This window comes from Pollicipes pollicipes, unplaced genomic scaffold, assembly GCF_011947565.3.
Source record: "Pollicipes pollicipes isolate AB1234 unplaced genomic scaffold, Ppol_2.1 Scaffold_3087;HRSCAF=3621_pilon_pilon_pilon, whole genome shotgun sequence".
Lineage (NCBI taxonomy): Eukaryota > Metazoa > Arthropoda > Thecostraca > Pollicipedomorpha > Pollicipedidae > Pollicipes > Pollicipes pollicipes.
The window spans coordinates 29,228,267-29,245,415 of NW_023596225.1; the positions used below are offsets into that span (position 1 = coordinate 29,228,267).

The following is a 17,149-nucleotide window of genomic DNA, read 5'->3' on the forward strand; positions in this document are numbered from 1 at the left end:
AAATGAGAGCTGGAAAAGACATCCGATACAAAGCTAGATCAGATGAGAGTTTGTGCCACCTCTCAATGTTACGCGAGGGCTTCTTGTGGCTGCTGTGGTAGGTGACATATTCTGGTACCTGGCACGTAACCGTTCCAGACTCCAGAGCAGTATGTGTGTGGACTGTATACTGTGACGTTTTCTTCGCTTATCACTGACTGGAACCGACCAAGGCTCCTTGAGGTTGTTTTCCTGCATCTCCGGAGTAAACAGAACCAATAATCTGAAAGTTGTAGTATTTGTCCGAAAAAGTTAAAGGTGGTTCCTTGCACACCAGGTGGAAATGACCAACTAAAATTGGTTAATAGCATATCATTTTTGGTTCCCGGGCTAGTTCAATGCATGAGGACTTCGTTAGCACTAGTTAAGTTACGGCGAGTGATCGTACGCCAATGTACCACGATGCAGGGACACATAGTAAGCGTTATAAGGCTGTGACACTTTATTTACAAGGGCAGGCCGTCTCAGATCATGTCTCAGAGACTTCGAAAAGTGACGGCTTGGAACATAATCAGTTCTCAAACCTCTCTTATAGTTCTGATGCTGCATCGGGCTTCAATATTGCTTATCATCAGCATTTTGTGTCACGCGATCAAAGCAGCCAATTTGAGCTCCAGGTTGTCTGGGTCGTGTCAAAGTGACGTCACACATTTCAACGCTGAATGTGCGTCATATTTAAGCGAGATAATTTGGGGCAGCAGTTTACCAATAAGTCGCGATGTGGAACAATATCGTGTCGCTGGTAAGTCAACTAAAACTCTAGGTAGTCTTGGGTGACGTGAATTCACCGCACCGTTTAGTGGGTACTTACTGTTAACATGGCATAATGAAGGCAATCCATCATCTCTTCACATCAATGGCATGGTGAAGCATGTCACGTGTTTGCATTGATTACAAAGCGGTATATGACTTCTCGGCCTGGTACCACTTCAGACATGCAGACCAATAAACTTGTCTACTGACGGGTAGTGTATAAAAAGACGGGCCATTTTCATTCATCCATTGTACTGCGTATCAGTGAAAGATAAACCAAAGCGCGGGTATACGCGTTAACAATGGTGGGCGCCACCGTGGCCCAACAATAATTGGGCCGCAAATGATGTTTCAGGACAAAGCCGTCCAAATATTTCGATATGGCCTGACCAGGAGCGGTACTGTGGTGAGGTAACCCGCAAAGGTGTACGTCACTGGTGCAGTAGGCGCCGCGTGTCATCCTTATGACTGCAGTTAACAGGAAGCTGGTTAAATATCATTCGTTCAGGTGTGGGTGGTCGGGGGGGGGGGGGCAAATAGGCCCCTGATGTATCATATACTAACGGACTGAAGACACTAAATTCACAGGGCTGCTTGGCCTGTATGTGAACTCGCTTTTATCAAAGTTCGAGGCTCACAGGACATGTATATTTGTACCCTTGTTATACATTTGGGTCAAAAAAGGTCAAACAAGGGCAAAGCGGTGTAAATTTGATGCTATATTTCCTTGTAGCATCAAACTGATCGATTTCCCAGAAATTGTCCTTGCTGACAGCCATGACCTAACTTTGGCTTACCATACGTCGGTGACCCTGTAAGGTACATATCATCTTTATGCCAAAAGATCCGCGTTTCCAAAGCCTTCAGATGTGCAAAGTCTGGCGCGGCAGCGCCACGCCGTTTGAAAATTATTTTGCAGAAACCTTCAATTTGAAAAAAACTTTTGAAAACCCGGGCGCGCGCCAAGCCCTATTATTGTGACTGTAAACGGATATGTCCTTTTAGAACTACTCCTGAAAGCCATGACCTTTCATCTGACCCGTGATATCACCAGTGACATGCATATCAGCGAACTGGCTTGTGCTGGGTCGCGCGACTCACAGGTATCTTTATTCAGTTTCAATCAGTTCGATCGGCTTGTCGGTTCATGAGATGTTGGTGGGGGAGCGTCTACCGCCAATTGAAAGTGGAAAAGTTGGCAGTCGTGTCGGAGATAGGGCACATGTCTTTATGCATTCATTTAACATCTCAATTCCACAGCACTCATTCATTCATTCCAAAGATCTCCGTCTCCGTTCGATCTCAGATGCAGTCCAGCGGAGGTGGCGTGCAACTTACTGCCCGCGCTGTGTTGATGAGCATCATTACAGGACAAGTGCTATGGACGGGATTATGACACGCGCGTTTCAAAAACACATCTGCTACGATCAACAATTAAGTACTTGGCAAATACCTGAATGAACTGCGAACGACACGTTTCGCTTAACAACCGAAGAGCGCGCACGCTGCTATGGTAGTCCACCGGTTCAGCAAGACAACGCTTGAGCATGTCAGCGTCCTCCAACAGTGCATCTGCACTTTTCCTGTGGCAATAATCCACGCGGGGCTACACCTGCTGCAGCACACTCAGCGACCGTCACCGACACCTCATCTCCGGCCGGCCGGCCTGGCGTCGGCCCGAGCTCGCGCGTCCTGTCGCCGGCCAGCCGCGTGCGCCGCCGACGGCGGGAGGTGCTCTCCCGCGGCGACCGTCGGTGCCCCACGTGCGCGGCGCGGGAGCCGTCGACGCACGCGACCGACGCGACGGTGTCGACGGGCGCGCCGGGCCGCGTGGGCCGCACGCGCCGGTGCCGACGGCCAGGCCGGTGACGGATGAGCACAGCTGCCGCTGCTAGCGCCGCCAGTTCCGGGGGCACGCGTGCGCCTGCAGCGGGCCCCCAGGTGTTTTTCTGCCCGCTGGCAAACATTGCGGAGATTAATTGGCTGACCGCAGAACGACCACGAGTTGCATTGTTTACGGATATTTATGCCAGGTTTGGATACACAGACAGGGACAGTTCTCCACTATATGAATAACGGGGTATATCCATGGCTGATATTGCATAAAGCGCACAAAATGGCAGCAAGTTTACGTCACACCTGGGACGCCAAATGAACGCAGTCACCACCAGTATTGGATCAAGGAGGGGGGTGGGGGGGGGGGGCGGAGCATGACCACGGCCATTCAGGTAGCCACGCCCCCCCCCCCCCCGCAACTCCTCTTGGGCTCCGAAGGAGCTAATAACCGGCCGAAGAGACGCAAGTTCTTAACATGAAACGCAAAAATTGGACGTCTTTAAGCCTCTAGGCAACCACGAAGGCCCTCACACGAAAATAAAGCGTCTTTGAGCAAGCACAAATAATTCTTCGACAGCTAAGATGGCAACGGACGGGGTGATTTTTGGGCTCACCAAGCTGCCAAGGGCCTTCCCCTGTTGCCGAGAGCCCTGAATGTCTACTTGCCAGGGTACTCCGTCACTAGTTGGGCAGACCGGGGTACTGCCAGGTATTCCGATCAGGCTCCACGTTGCCCCGGCCGCCTCCATCGCTTCCACGTCGCCCCGGATTTCTGTGCATTTGCTCAGTGCGCCACGCTGCTGTTAGGGCGTTGCTAACTTGCCAGAGCCTTCTTCGGCGGCCGTCCGTGATCAGGGGCCCTCCGCGACTTATTTCAATGGCTCTGTTCGCCATTGTCTCGGGCCAGTACGTCAACCCACCCGAGTCCTTTCGGTTGCTCGGGGTCTCGTCACTTTGGTTTAGGGCTCTTTCAGTTTACTCTGATTTGCGAAGATCTGATCTGATCTGATCTGACCTGATTTACGAAGATCTTATTTACTGAATTCTACACTCCTGTCAGGGACCCTTTCTTTGAAGGTCTCAGGCAATCTTGATCGCTCAGCTGCCCATTTCATCGGACTTGATACGGACTGTTGTTGGGTCCCACGTGTATGTACACCTGCCCAGCACTCCCGATCGCTCAGGAGCCGTGCTCAGGGAACAGGCCTCCTTCAGGACCCTGGGTTCCTTCCGTTTGCTCGGAAGGCTCTATGCTCTGGTCGGGCCCTACGACAACCTACTGGTGCACTCCCGTTCGGTCAGGAATCCATCACGTTGGTATTGGGGTCTTCTCACTCTTTTTTTCTTTTTCTACGCCCCCGATCGGTCAGATGCTGTCCACGTCGGTGATGGGTTTGGCTCCGGGTCACGGCACTGGTCTTGGCTCCCGTCATGTGACAGGCGCAGTCGGTTCGGAGCACAGCCTAGTTGGCTCGAACCTCGCCTACGGCGTTGTATTTCTACAACAACGAGTGAAACCATTGCCCACTGGTAACCATGTTGTGGCGTAGCATGAAAATGCCATCAATTTGTGACTGCACTTACCCCGATAAAACACATGGATTGCAGACTTCACCATGACCTGACGTAGTCGGAAGGGTCGCGACGCGCCTACGACGCCATGTCTGTCCATATAAATAGCGCTCTCGTCGGGAGACTGGCGTGAAGGTCCACGTGACGGGTCATGTATCCACGTACCGTAGCACCCCGTCCCGTGTGACGGCCGGGAGCCCACGTGCCGTCACACCCCGCCCGTGTAACGGCCGCTAGTCCACGTGCCATAACACCCCGCCCCGCGTGACGGCCGGGAGCCCACGTGTTGTAATACCCCGACCCGTATGACGGCCTCTAGTCCACGTGCCGTCACACCCCGCCCCGTGTAACGGCCGCTAGTCCACGTGCCATGACACCCCGCCCGTGTAACGGCCGCTAGCCCACGTGTTGTAATACCCCGACCCGTATGACGGCCTCTAGTCCACGTGCCGTCACCCCGCCCGTGTAACGGCCGCTAGTCCACGTGTCATAACACCCCGCCCCGCGTGACGGCCGCTAGCCCACGTGTTGAAATACCCCGACCCGTGTGACGGCCGCTAGCCCACGTGTTGTAATACCCCGACCCGTGTGACGGCCGCTAGCCCACGTGTTGAAATACCCCGACCCGTGTGACGGCCGGGAGCCCACGTGCCGTCACACCCCGCCCCGTGTAACGGCCGCTAGTCCACGTGTCATAACACCCCGCCCCGCGTGACGGCCGCTAGCCCACGTGTTGTAATACCCCGACCCGTGTGACGGCCTCTAGTCCACGTGCCGTCACACCCCACCCGTGTAACGGCCGCTAGTCCACGCGCCATGACACCCCGCCCCGCGTGACGGCCGCTAGCCCACGTGTTGTAATACCCCGACCCGTGTGACGGCCTCTAGTCCACGTGCCGTCACACCCCGCCCGTGTAACGGCCGCTAGTCCACGTGTCATAACACCCCGCCCCGCGTGACGGCCGCTAGCCCACGTGTTGAAATACCCCGACCCGTGTGACGGCCGCTAGCCCACTTTCGGCACGCGTGCCAGTCATGTCTTCCCGCACTCCACCGCGTCCCTGCACATGGGTCTGTTGTCACGTGTGCACGTGTTCCATCACGACCTCTCGCGTGTGCCGGTCATGCCGTCTCCGTCGCTGCAGCCGGTCCGTGCCCTCCTGCGGCCAGGTGTCCACGTGGTTCGCCAACGCGCGGCGTCGCCTCAAGCAGGTGGTGAGCGGCGAGCTGCTGCCCTGGCAGGAGCGGGTCCGCCTCTACAACTCCTGCGTCAAGGGCAACGCCGAGCTCCTCTCGCTGTCCTCCGAGGACTCGGTCTGGAACGACCAAGCCGGCAAAGGTATGGGACGTGATGCTCGCTGAGTTGGCGCCACAGACCGGTGAGGTAAGCGTCACCATCTCTGGCAGAAGCCAGGCACAGTGAAAACTTCCCACGGATGGAGTCGAACCCGAGCGTTCGATCCGGCGTGACATGTCGCCCAGCCGTGCCACTTGACAATGGTGCGTGAAAGTCAATCAGTCTGTCTCATTCACCTCTGTCTGACGCGCAGACAAACTGGAGGGCTGCAGTGTGATGAGGGAGTTGGCGGCAATCAATTTGGGAAATTAGCAAACTAAATCTTGCCAAAACGTGGGCATGTTATAAGCTGGCGTAGCATGCTAAAGACAAAAGAAAGGAAAGGGTGTGAAGCTTTCTGAGGCGGCGCAAACGCAAAGTCAGAACAGACAGCTAGTCCCAACAATGTCGGCAATTCAGATGACCTTGGAGTTGCGCCACACCTTGTGTCACGTCATCTGACCCGATGAATGTCATCGGCAAGGTCAGATCGTTTCCGACCTCACCGTCATCAATCCTCGCTAGAAAACGCATAGCTAGACCGGTCTCACGCTCAGTGGCACTGCCAGACCGTGTCTGGATGCCTCAGATATTTTCCGACTCGGCAACTGACAAGTTGGCCTGTTCTATGCAGTCCGAGAGGACGTCTCTGACGCAGGAGCCGGCCACAGCTGCCTTAGTGCCTGCACGTGGTCTCCAGAGCGTATAAACAAAACGAGTGTGTGTAGACATTGGAGAAACACGTCCTCTTGCACGGTCTCGTAACTCTTCCGCAAAGAACTGTTGAGGTATCGATGGCAACGAACTTAGGAATTTACATCTTGGACAGGAACCCATTACCTAGTTGTGCGACCCAACGACCCCGCGAGATTCCTTGCTACTGTGGTGTTGCGTTGGACAAATTATGCACTATTCTTGGCTCGTCATTCAGCTGTGCAAAGCCGTTATTCACTGCTAGGTCCACATCGTATCTGCGATCACCACGGGCACATGGCAATACCAAATCATTCGACACCTCACGACTGGGCCTCGGCTGGCGCGACCACCAACCACTCCCCGACCGCCCCCCCCCCCCCCCCCCTCTCCCTGTCGAGTCGGTCGTCGGTCGGAGCCGAGCAAAGCCGCCGTGTCGGCCGCGGCGCGCGCGGTCCGTCGCCGCCGGCGTGGCGGCCGGCGCGGCGTGGTCGGCGCGCGTCCGGGCGCGCCCAGCGGCGGCGGGCCGCGGGAGACCCAGACGGCCGGCCGGCTCGCTTGGCGGGGGCCGCCGCCGGTGGGGACGGGCCACGTGACACCCGGCTGTCCGCCGCAGCGGGGCACGTGACGGCCGGGCTCGGCGGCCACCGGACTCACGTGAGCGCAGGAGGACTCACGAGTAAGCTGGCGTCGTGTCGGGCGGGCAGGGATGCATAGATGCAAGGGGTGCAGGGGTGCAGGTTTCGTTAGCGCGATACTGCTACCCGGTACTAAGCGTTGCCTCAATTGCGGAAGCTGGGACATTTCTGGCACCACAAGATGCTGGTGAGTGGTAAACACAAGGAAAGATATGGTACCCACCGTGAGGTCAGCTGATTCTGAGGTAGACGCGCCTAGAGCAGAATTGAGGTGAGCGCAGTAAGAAATGGAGAGCTGGCATTGCCAATGGCTTTCTCGGCGATCGCGGCGACAGCAGTCATTGACGAAAATTATGCAATGACTTTGCGTTCTGAAATTGTGCGTGTTCCAACGCACAGGTTGTTTTCTCAAAAAAGGTCACGCAGACTGTTGGTACGTTAGTACATACAACAGCGGCGTTGGCAACAAAGCCTTCGCTGAGCCCAGCCACAGCACTGCTAAATTATCTACGGAGCAAAGGGCAGGGAGACGCGTTTTGTACACCTCGTTTCCCACTCCGAAAGACCATGGGATGAATTAGTAGCTTCTTCCCAAAGCTGGGAGACGGGTACCCCCTGCCCGTGCCCAAATCCCTCGTCTCAGCCACCCTCGTAAGCATGCATCAACGCACAAGCACATCTATGACCATGGCGCCATCAAGTGTTCCGAAATAAAGGATAGCTGAGTGTTCTGTCTGGTTATGTTCCGGAACAGGGGGGGGGGGGGCGGGGGGCATGGCCGCCGGTCCCATTTGACAGATCGGAGGGGAGAGGGGAGTACGGAGGGGGAGTACCCGTCTGCTCCACCTTCCTACTCGAACCTCATGAGGTTTTGGCTGGCGGCGGTGGCGACTCCATTGATTTTCATGGCTTGGTCGCCCACGTCATCGGCTCTGCCCAGCCGGAGCAGCAGTGTGATCCAGCCACATCTTCCGCTGCTCACTGCTACCTCAAATGCTGATGACACCCGTGATACCACATTAGGAAAAAACGCGCTGCGTGGTGTGGCCGCGTCGTTATTCTGTCCGCGGATCAAATGCACCTCAAGAAGTCGTTTTTGAAAAGCGCGCCGGAGCAAGCAATCTTAAAGGCAAATGTTGGAGCTTGACGATTTCAATGAACGCAACCAAAGCTTGAACTACACTTTCCGTGTCACATCGCACACTGACGATTCCTGCGCGAGTAATGTGGCATCCTGCTACAAGCACGCACCGCTTGTGATTCAGTACCGCCGCAAGCTTGGCCGGCCGTGCCACTTGATTTCCTCCTGCTGCAGCTCTGGTAGGCCTATCCGGTACCGGGCCTCACAGTGAAACAGGAGGACTTCGCGCGAGGCGAACCCATCTCACATGCAGAGAACATCAAACGCTCCAGGGCTATGATGCAAGGCAGGAAATGTTTGTTGACGTCTGCAGAGACACGATCCCGAGATGTGTGTTCACTACCGCGCGATCGGAGCCCGTTACGACTGCGGTCCACATGCTCGGCGACGTTACCTCACGTGGAGGGGAGGCGAGGTGAAATTATTCGCTTTTTGCAGAAGCGTTCTGGATGAAAGCACATGTCGTTATCGTCGAGCGCCTGTCCATTTGATTGCGGAATATTCCATGGCTAATAACGCACATCCCGAGCATCTGCCAGAATGGCGGGCAGTCGATGAGCAAAAGAGCGAGGAGGACGGAGCCGCGAGTAAAGAAGTTCGTATTTGCAGCCAGGGCACGTGAACCCAGAAGATCGGGGTCGATCTAGATCAATCTGTAGATTGCCTGGCACGAAGAGATGAATACGTTACGCATGGCGATTTCTTTTTTACATGTCTTACACCCGTGACATCCCCCGCAAATACCCGTGGGTGGGCCAGAGGCAAAAATAGGCCAAATTGCCTATTTTCATGTGATGACGTTTGAGGCTTCGCTGCGTGTACGCCAGAACCTGAAACGCTCAGTACACACTTTGATCCTCCTCTCATGTGCTTCGGTAAACGGCGGCGCTAGCGCTCACGTTTGAGTGAGTATGTGGCATGTCGTGAGGCCAGGCTAGAGAGAGATGCGGGACGCAAGGGATCCTCCTAGAAAGGGGTGGGGTCTCCGTTCGAGGGCGAACGCCGTCTAGGAACAGTATGGAAAGGAGGAATTGGTTCCGCAAATATCCACACAGAGGTTCGTCTTTTATTTTTCTGAACAGATATACTGGTCTTGGACATTTTAAAACAAGAAGGTGGCGCACGACTCCGCGCACTCCTTAAAGAAACGCAGGTGGCTTCAGAGGTGATGCTGGCGCTCAGGGACCATGACGCAACTGACGATCGAGCGCGTTCCCCCACGCGTGAGCCGAAGGCTTAAGCCTCTGGGCCATTACTTCACCCCTCCTTGACCTAGACTGTAATTAAGCCCCATGGACGTATCCTATTGGTTAGTTTCCTGATTCTGTTGAAAAACGTAGTGTTGTAGGTCATATTCAAGCGGCGAATAATACTGCACACGGGAGCCATGCTACTCCTCAGTCATTCAGGGATCTCGCTCTGGTAATGATGCTCACAATTTATCGGCTCTTTCACCATTCTAGTGTATTGGCTGGTCTTTGGACCTTCTCTATATGGTTTGAACTCGAGTGGGATGGAGATCCGAGGCTTGGGAACAGTATTCCACGTGAGGTCTTACAATTGAACAAAACATGCGATTTATATCTTCTTTAATCTTACTTTGCACAGCTCTAGGCCTCGTTCCAAGTAACTTAAATGGCTTTCTTGTACTCTATTCGCAGTGCTGTGTAATTTCAATCTCATTCCATATCAGCGCTCCAAGATTGTTTTCGTGGTCAGTTAGATATAGGCTGCGATCCTCCATTTGATACCGAAAATGAGAATTTCTGCTCTCAAGACTGAGAACTTGGCATTTGTTAGGATGCCAAAAAGAGTGTCATGGCTCTCATCACTTTATTGTTTTTAAAAATATTTTGCGATGTCTGCAATCTAAAAAGGTCTCATTGTTTCACATCAGCATCATTCATGTGGAAATGTAATAGCTTCGGAAGAAAGACTGTCTCTAATGTGATCCGCAAATTTCAGCAAAGCCTACGCCTACAACGCAAAGTTCTCATTCGATGACTCATCGATATTCTATCCACAATCCAGGATGGCCTGCGGCACCACAACCGAGTGAGTGTCGGCCACCGCCGAGTCCGTCCGCCACGAGTGCCAGGGACGACAATCAGGGACTTCAAGGGTTGGTCGTCACTCATAGTCCTGATACCCAGCACCATGGCCACTCATATCGAATGTGCGGCGGGCTGGGATGGGCGCGCGGTGTTTGAAAGTACGGGTGCCATGTGGGCATGTTTGTGAATAAGATGTTGAATACATTGTGATAGAAGCGTCAATAATTCTACACAATGGTACTGCTTGTGGTTTCATAGCCGCAATTATGTCCATTCCCGATACTTTTCCAATTATATGCGCAAACAAGTAAGATTGGAGGCACAACTTCCCAAAACGCTACCATGGTTTAAAAGTTATGTGCTGGCAAAATAAAATCGGTGGGTAACAGGTGAGTACACCTGGTTACTAAAGGGTAGGAGAGATTAGGAAAATCTGTATCTTTTTATTTTGAGCTCCCTCCTGCTATAGCTAATGATGAAAGGGCTAAGATTCCGATATGTGCAGGTGACTAGAACCTTCATCTTCATATGTAACCGTAAAGATTTGGAAATAACCTAACCTAACTTGCCCTAAGTGATGCACATACACACACACACACACACACACACACACACACACACACACACACACACACACACACCACACACACACACACACACACACACACACACACACACACACACACACACACACACACACACACACTCACACACACACACACACACACACACACACACACACACACACACACACACACACACACACACACACACACACCACACATTGGCCGAACAATATATATATATATATATATATATATATATATATATATAATGCCTTTAAAAGCTCAAAAATGGCAACCCCTTCGTCCAATAATTTCACAGATTTCTTCAGCAATTTATAGAATTACAAAACGTCTTAAAAGTCTTCTATCCCCGTATCTTCCCACGTCCTACAGCATATCGTCAGCGAATGAGTTTATTGATATTATGCGATCTCATCAACCAAGGGTCTATTGGCCTCTCTAGATGTTGAAAATTGATTCACAAACGTGCCCATTGAAAGACTGTAAGAACTGCATTCATCATCATTGACCGTGTGCACAATCAACCGAACACTCCTCCCTTCAAAATTTCAAAGTGCCATCTTGAACAATAACCAAAAGCCTGTCCACTGGAAGTTCCTCTCCGCGGGCCCGATGGACGAAAGCATTGCCAAATTGATGATGCTGCGATGTGCTCACCTCTAGAACCTGTATTCGCTAATTTCTTTACGGGGCATGTAGAAGCCGACACACTTCACACTGACGACATAAAGCCGAGATTTTACTGTCGCTATATGGACGATTTATTTGTGGAGGTTAGGGACACCGATCAACTAGAACGTCTCATAAACACCTTTGAAGGACTGTCTGGTCTAAATTCACAAAAGAACTAAGCATGCAAAACATAGTACCCTTTCTTGACGTGATTGTTGATGGACAACGACAGCAATTTAGAACGGCTGTGTACCGAAAGCAAACTAATAACGGACGATAGTTAAATGCTGACAATGAGTGTCATCGACGCTACAAAATTAGTTTCATAAGGTCATTCCTTAGACGTGCCTATAATCACTGCTGCAATTGAACAGGACTACATTTGGAATTGGTACGAATCAGACAGATGTTGGTGAACAACAGTTTTCCAATTTCTGATATTGGAAACAAAATACAACGACATATGACAAGACGCTTTGGCAGCAAGCCAAGACAAGACAAACGACCAACCGTCTAACTGTATTATCAAAATCAAATGACATCTGCCCACAAAAAGGACGAAAAAGCTCTACGGGTCAAATCATCTCTTGACATGTAAAATGCGAGACGACCACAAAGCGGACGTTGCCATTGATCATCGCAATAGGAAAGTCTCTAATTCTTACGACGAACAGCCGGGATAAACCCGACAAACTAAAAATGCACCAGCGTAGTGTATCAATTCAGGTGCACTATCGTACGCTGCAAACTTCGTTCCATACACTTCATTGGTGAAACCACAGCACCGATGGTTATAGCTTCCAACGATGTGCAAAACAACGTATTTGTCGTGCTCATCCCAAAACGCGCACACAAATGCAGCCGAAACTACACTGAAAGGTGCAGAAAGCTGTTGTGCGTCAGCTGAGTGACTCAAAACTGCCAGCAACTGCATAAATTTGGAATAAGCCACCCGGCAAGTCCCGGCTAGCCGGTGAGTATGCCGCAAACAGCCCCTAGGTAGCGGGTGGATTGGATACAATATATCTTACCCGGCAAGGAATCCAGACAGCACTGTCATTTCCGGAACCCTGCATGATCCATATTTGTTCAAAACACGACAAAACAATGGCCAATACGCTGCAATTTCAACGAGGAACGAGTCTGGACGAGCTTCGTTTTTCGGTGCGAATTTTATGCTGCCCCGTTGGATGACATCGTAGATATTGGCAAACTAATCCGAAAAAGTCAGATATTCGGAGACAATGAAACTGTGGCCTCGACTTGTGGACCTTATATGGACCTTGTATGAACCTGGCAGCACAAATCTAGTCACCGATCCCGAAAGCCCTGCCATGATAAGCCTGGAAAAAGTAGCAGAGGTAAAATCGTCCTTCCCTATCCGTTCGTGCTGTTAGAATGGTAAATTCAGACGGAGGTTAATCTCGGTCAGCCATGTTGAGTTCGTCAAAAGATGACATTACATGATGCAGAAACTACATCGAGGTGCAAGCAGAAGTTGCAGAGTTCGGTCATAAAGATCGCTTCGGCGTCACCCGTCTGACCCACTCGAAGTGGCATTTCCTGTAGTTAGGTAAAACAATTTCAGTCAACGTCATGTCCCATCATCTGAGGCATATTGTTACTACTTATGATTCATACTATTGCTCATTATTATATTCAGTATCACTACTACTAATCGTGCCTCATATAAGTACTCATTATGATAGATCATACATAGGATTATTACCAACTCTCCAAGATATGCACCTGTCTTTGATCTCCCAGAATCCTAACACAAAATAAGTACATACGATACGCAACAAGAAATTGCATGGCACTGTTGTAGAAAGACCATCGCTGCTCTTGATAAGCCGCCTCAGATGTGTAGCCCTCAGCTGTGCCACGGTCGGGAACCGGACATGGGCACGCTCATTAACGGATATCAATAAGACGGCGGCATTATCCACGCGCCCGCCCAGATCCGCCCGCTCCACTGGTGGCGTTTAACTGTCTCGGATTCTTGGGGCCTTCCGTGTTGCCCAGCATGTCAGGTTTATGCTTGTGGCCCCATGCTTGGAGCCAGGGCGTCAGGAGGTAAAACACGGCAACGTGTGCCACATCAGGTACATTATTGGGGCCTTCCGTGTTGTCCGGCATGTCAGGTTTATGCTTGTGGGCTCACGCTTGGAGCCAGGGCGTCAGGAGGTAAAACACGGCAACATGTGCCACATCAGGTACATGTTGCCGCGTCCATGAACCGTTTAACTTTGCTCTGCATACGAGTGCAACGCAAAGCGGTAGGATTTAGGCTGTTTGCGTCAGAAACAACCCGAATGTCGTGGTTTAACATAGCTTAGTTTCTGCTGGCGGCTGACAGCCATAGCTCATCGCGGATTATGCCCACCACGCTCTGAGGCCGGCGGGAGGCCGATCTACGGGCGTGTAGATCTTTTTTTAGATTTTGTTTTGATGCTATGCTGATATGACATGATCTGATGCGATACATTTTATGATACTATGCTGACAAACACGTAAATCCATCTTCCTGTGGAATGCTAGTGTTCTGTTGTGAACGATCTAGGATAAACATTCGGGTTGGTTATTCAACCCCATGCCTATCGTTACTTTCGTGAAGACCTGCACCAAGCTATGCCCTTTTTGAATAGCAACAGCAGACAATCTTCCGGCATCATTGCCACCCACACCTCCATGCTCGGTGTCGTATGCATTCCGGAAATGTTGATTAGCAAAAAATCTGTATCAAATCAGATGTTAAGAAAGCGGCGCAAAAAACTACGAATTTCGACAAAACGGTACAGCACCACTGGAAGACGAGTGCTAGTGTAGTTTGCGGCATCACATCTGTTTGCTTACTACATCTGTCTGATCAAATCACCTTCCTTTTCCTTGTCTAATTGAGGTGAAAGCTGCATCACATTGCTGATCATCTGATAATGGTGTAAATCGAGTGACATTAGCTGAGTGACAGTGACACCAAGGCGTGCCACCACCGTCAGGGTACCTCGACCTGACAACTCTTGACAATTGACAAAATTGGCACACTGACAATACGTTCGCGTAAGGCAACGCTTAAAGGCTTCGGGCCGTTCCCCAGATGACCTAGGCGGGACCGACACCGGGGCAGCAGACAGCCAGGAGTGCCCCGCCGCCGACGCGGCCCTCGAGCTGACCGCCACCGTCGCCGGCGACGCGACGCCCAGCTCCGGCTCGCCCAAGTACAAGAAGAAGATGCTGCTACGCTACCTCAGCGACACGGAGCGCTACGCCGCAGCCGCCGACGCCGACGACGAGGCGAGCGCCGACTCGCGGCCCGAGCGCAGCTCGTCAGCCGGGGGGCCGGCGGCGGACGGCGCGGCGGCGACAGGTTCGGCGGAGGCAGGTCCGGCAGCCGACCCTCTGCCGTCGGACCGGCGCTGGCAGAGTGGGCTGGCCCCGGAGCCGAGCCCGACGTCCAGGGCGGAACAGGAGCCGCTGTGTGCCGCCGTGTCCGCCGCCGTGTCCGCTGCCGCGCCCGGCACCGCGTCAGACGCCGTGCCCGGCGCCGTGTCCGGTGACCTGTCCGCTGCCTTGTCCTCGGAGGACGGCTCGGTGCTGGTCGGGGCGGTGACGCCTCTTCCGGCGGACGGTGGGTCCACGTCGGTCGACCGTCGCCCGCTGGAGGACTCCCCTCTGCCGCGCAAAAGGGCAGTCTCGCCCGCCCCGCCCCGCGCCAAGAAACGCCGCACGACGACAGACGCGGCACGCGGCGATCGCAGCGCCGCCAAGCGGCGGCTGCAGTTTGACGAAGAGGGCGCCACCAAGCGGAGGCGCACGAGCCCGGTGGCGTTCTGCTGTCCGTCTGAGGTGCCGGCAGCCCCGGTCATGGTCCCAGGCTACATGGGGTCAGCCAGCTATCCAGGTCTGGACCTGACACTCTGTCAGCAGCAGCAGCAGCAACAGCAGCAGCAGCAGCAGCAGCAACAGCAACAGCAGCAGGCGATGCTGCCGGTGCCGACGCCGACCCAGCAGCACCAGCGACCTCAGCAGCAGCAGTGGGAGCAATACGCACAATCTATGACGCGTGAGTTAACCGTTTGGTTTATTTCATCGTTTCGTCCTTATGGCTCTATCTGTAACGAATCTTCAAGCTGTAATGATCACGCGCCTGTTTCAGCACGGTACATTATGCCGTGCATGAGTGCGGTTGCATATTGTGCCTGCCACGCGAATGCAAAACTGCAGTTCAAAGTTTATTCGGTAAGAACATTGGCATTTTCCATGATTCCGTAAGTTATGAAGTGCACACGCACTTCACAACTATCTATGAGCATTATGCGCATAGGTAAGACAACAGTAATGGCCTAATTCCTCGAATAAAAATCAGGATAATGGAGATAAAGGTACTTCGGCAACATGGCTTCATCAAAACGAATAGCAGAAGTGATTTAAAAATTGCCTGCCGATGATCCAAATTGATTTTTCAGTTTTTTTTAAAGCAGCGAGCCACAGTTTTTACAGGACACCAACATTTAAGGGATTTAACAGGAAGCAATTGCCAGCTATTACTACGATACAGTGCATGTCTAGCTAAGAATTAGAATATCGAAAAATACGTGCGCATGCAAACGAATTCAACTAACAGATGCCATGCATCACGATTCATTCAAAACATACAAGCGAGTTGAAGTAAATAAGCACCACACATTACGCACCAATTAAACATGCAAACGACTTCAGCTGTATGAGCACAGTTGTATGTGCCTTGATGTGTGATTTGTTCCAGCTCAAACCGCTTGCATGCGTAAATGATTCCTGACGCGTGATGCACGATGCCTGTTTAATTGAAATCGCTTGCATGCATAATTAATGTGTGATGTGTGATGCCTGTCTACTTCGACTCGCTTGTATGTTTTGAATGAAGCATGATGCGTGATGCCTGTTTGCTTGGGTTCGCTTGCGTGTACTCTTATTTTTTTGCATATTTTAATCCTTAGCTACATGTGCACTGTATCACAGTAACGGCTGGCAACTGCTCCTTCTATAATCCCCTGAAAGTTGGCACCCTGCAAGAAATGTGGCTTGCTGTTAAGAAACTGAAAAATTATGGAGGATGATCGGCAGGCAGCTTTGAATCCACTTCTGTTATTCGTGTTGATGAAGGCATGTTGCCGAAGTATCGAAGCATCTATATTTTTATTTTCCTGTTTTCTCCCCCAGGAATAAGGCTAGCATTACTGTTTTATTTATGTTCAATGATCTAATCACACAGCAGGCCACGGACATTTGTTTTCCATTCGTAATCACGGAGATCTAATACCGATATGCGACGCTGTGGTGGAACGCTGCTCACCGGTCTAATCTGCTGCTGCGTGGCCGTGTGGTTGCAGTGCTGCCCTGGGTACCGGTGTGGACCGGCCCGGCGCCAGCCCCATTCTGGGACGGCCTGCCAGCCCTTTCTGAGGAGCCGGCCTATCGCCAGGTGGCGCTACAGCCGCCGCCGACTGTCTGGGAGTGCTGGTCGGCGCCTGCCGACGGCCGGCCCGCCGCTTACCTGCCGCTGATGTGAGCACGGGGGCGCGCCAGCGCCAGCCTTGCAGCGTGCCAGCGCCAGCCTCAGCACACCAGTGCCAGCCTTACAGCGCACCAGCGCTGGCCTCAGCGCACCAGCGCCAGCTTTACAATGCACCAGTGCCAGCCTCAGCGCACCAGTGCCAGCCTCACACCGCACCAGCGCCAGCCTCACACCGCACCAACGCCAGCCTTACAGCGCACCAGCACCAGTGCCAGCCTCACACCGCACCAGTGTCAGCCTCGGCTGCCCACGTGAGCCCAGGAGGGAGGTGAGA

At 52.5% G+C, this 17,149-nt stretch overlaps 1 protein-coding gene across 1 annotated transcript in view; it reads left to right on the forward strand.

Annotated features, from left to right (window-relative positions):
- LOC119090010 (homeobox protein Mohawk) overlaps nucleotides 1-16,869 on the forward strand; it is a 37,243-nt gene extending 20,374 nt beyond the window's left edge. The window contains exons 5-7 of the mRNA XM_037212808.1: nucleotides 5,371-5,539; nucleotides 14,419-14,603; nucleotides 16,783-16,869. Of these exons, the coding sequence (XP_037068703.1) occupies nucleotides 5,371-5,539; nucleotides 14,419-14,603; nucleotides 16,783-16,869 (441 nt within the window). The remainder of the gene's footprint in view (nucleotides 1-5,370; nucleotides 5,540-14,418; nucleotides 14,604-16,782) is intronic.
- Nucleotides 16,870-17,149: the final 280 nt, after the last annotated feature.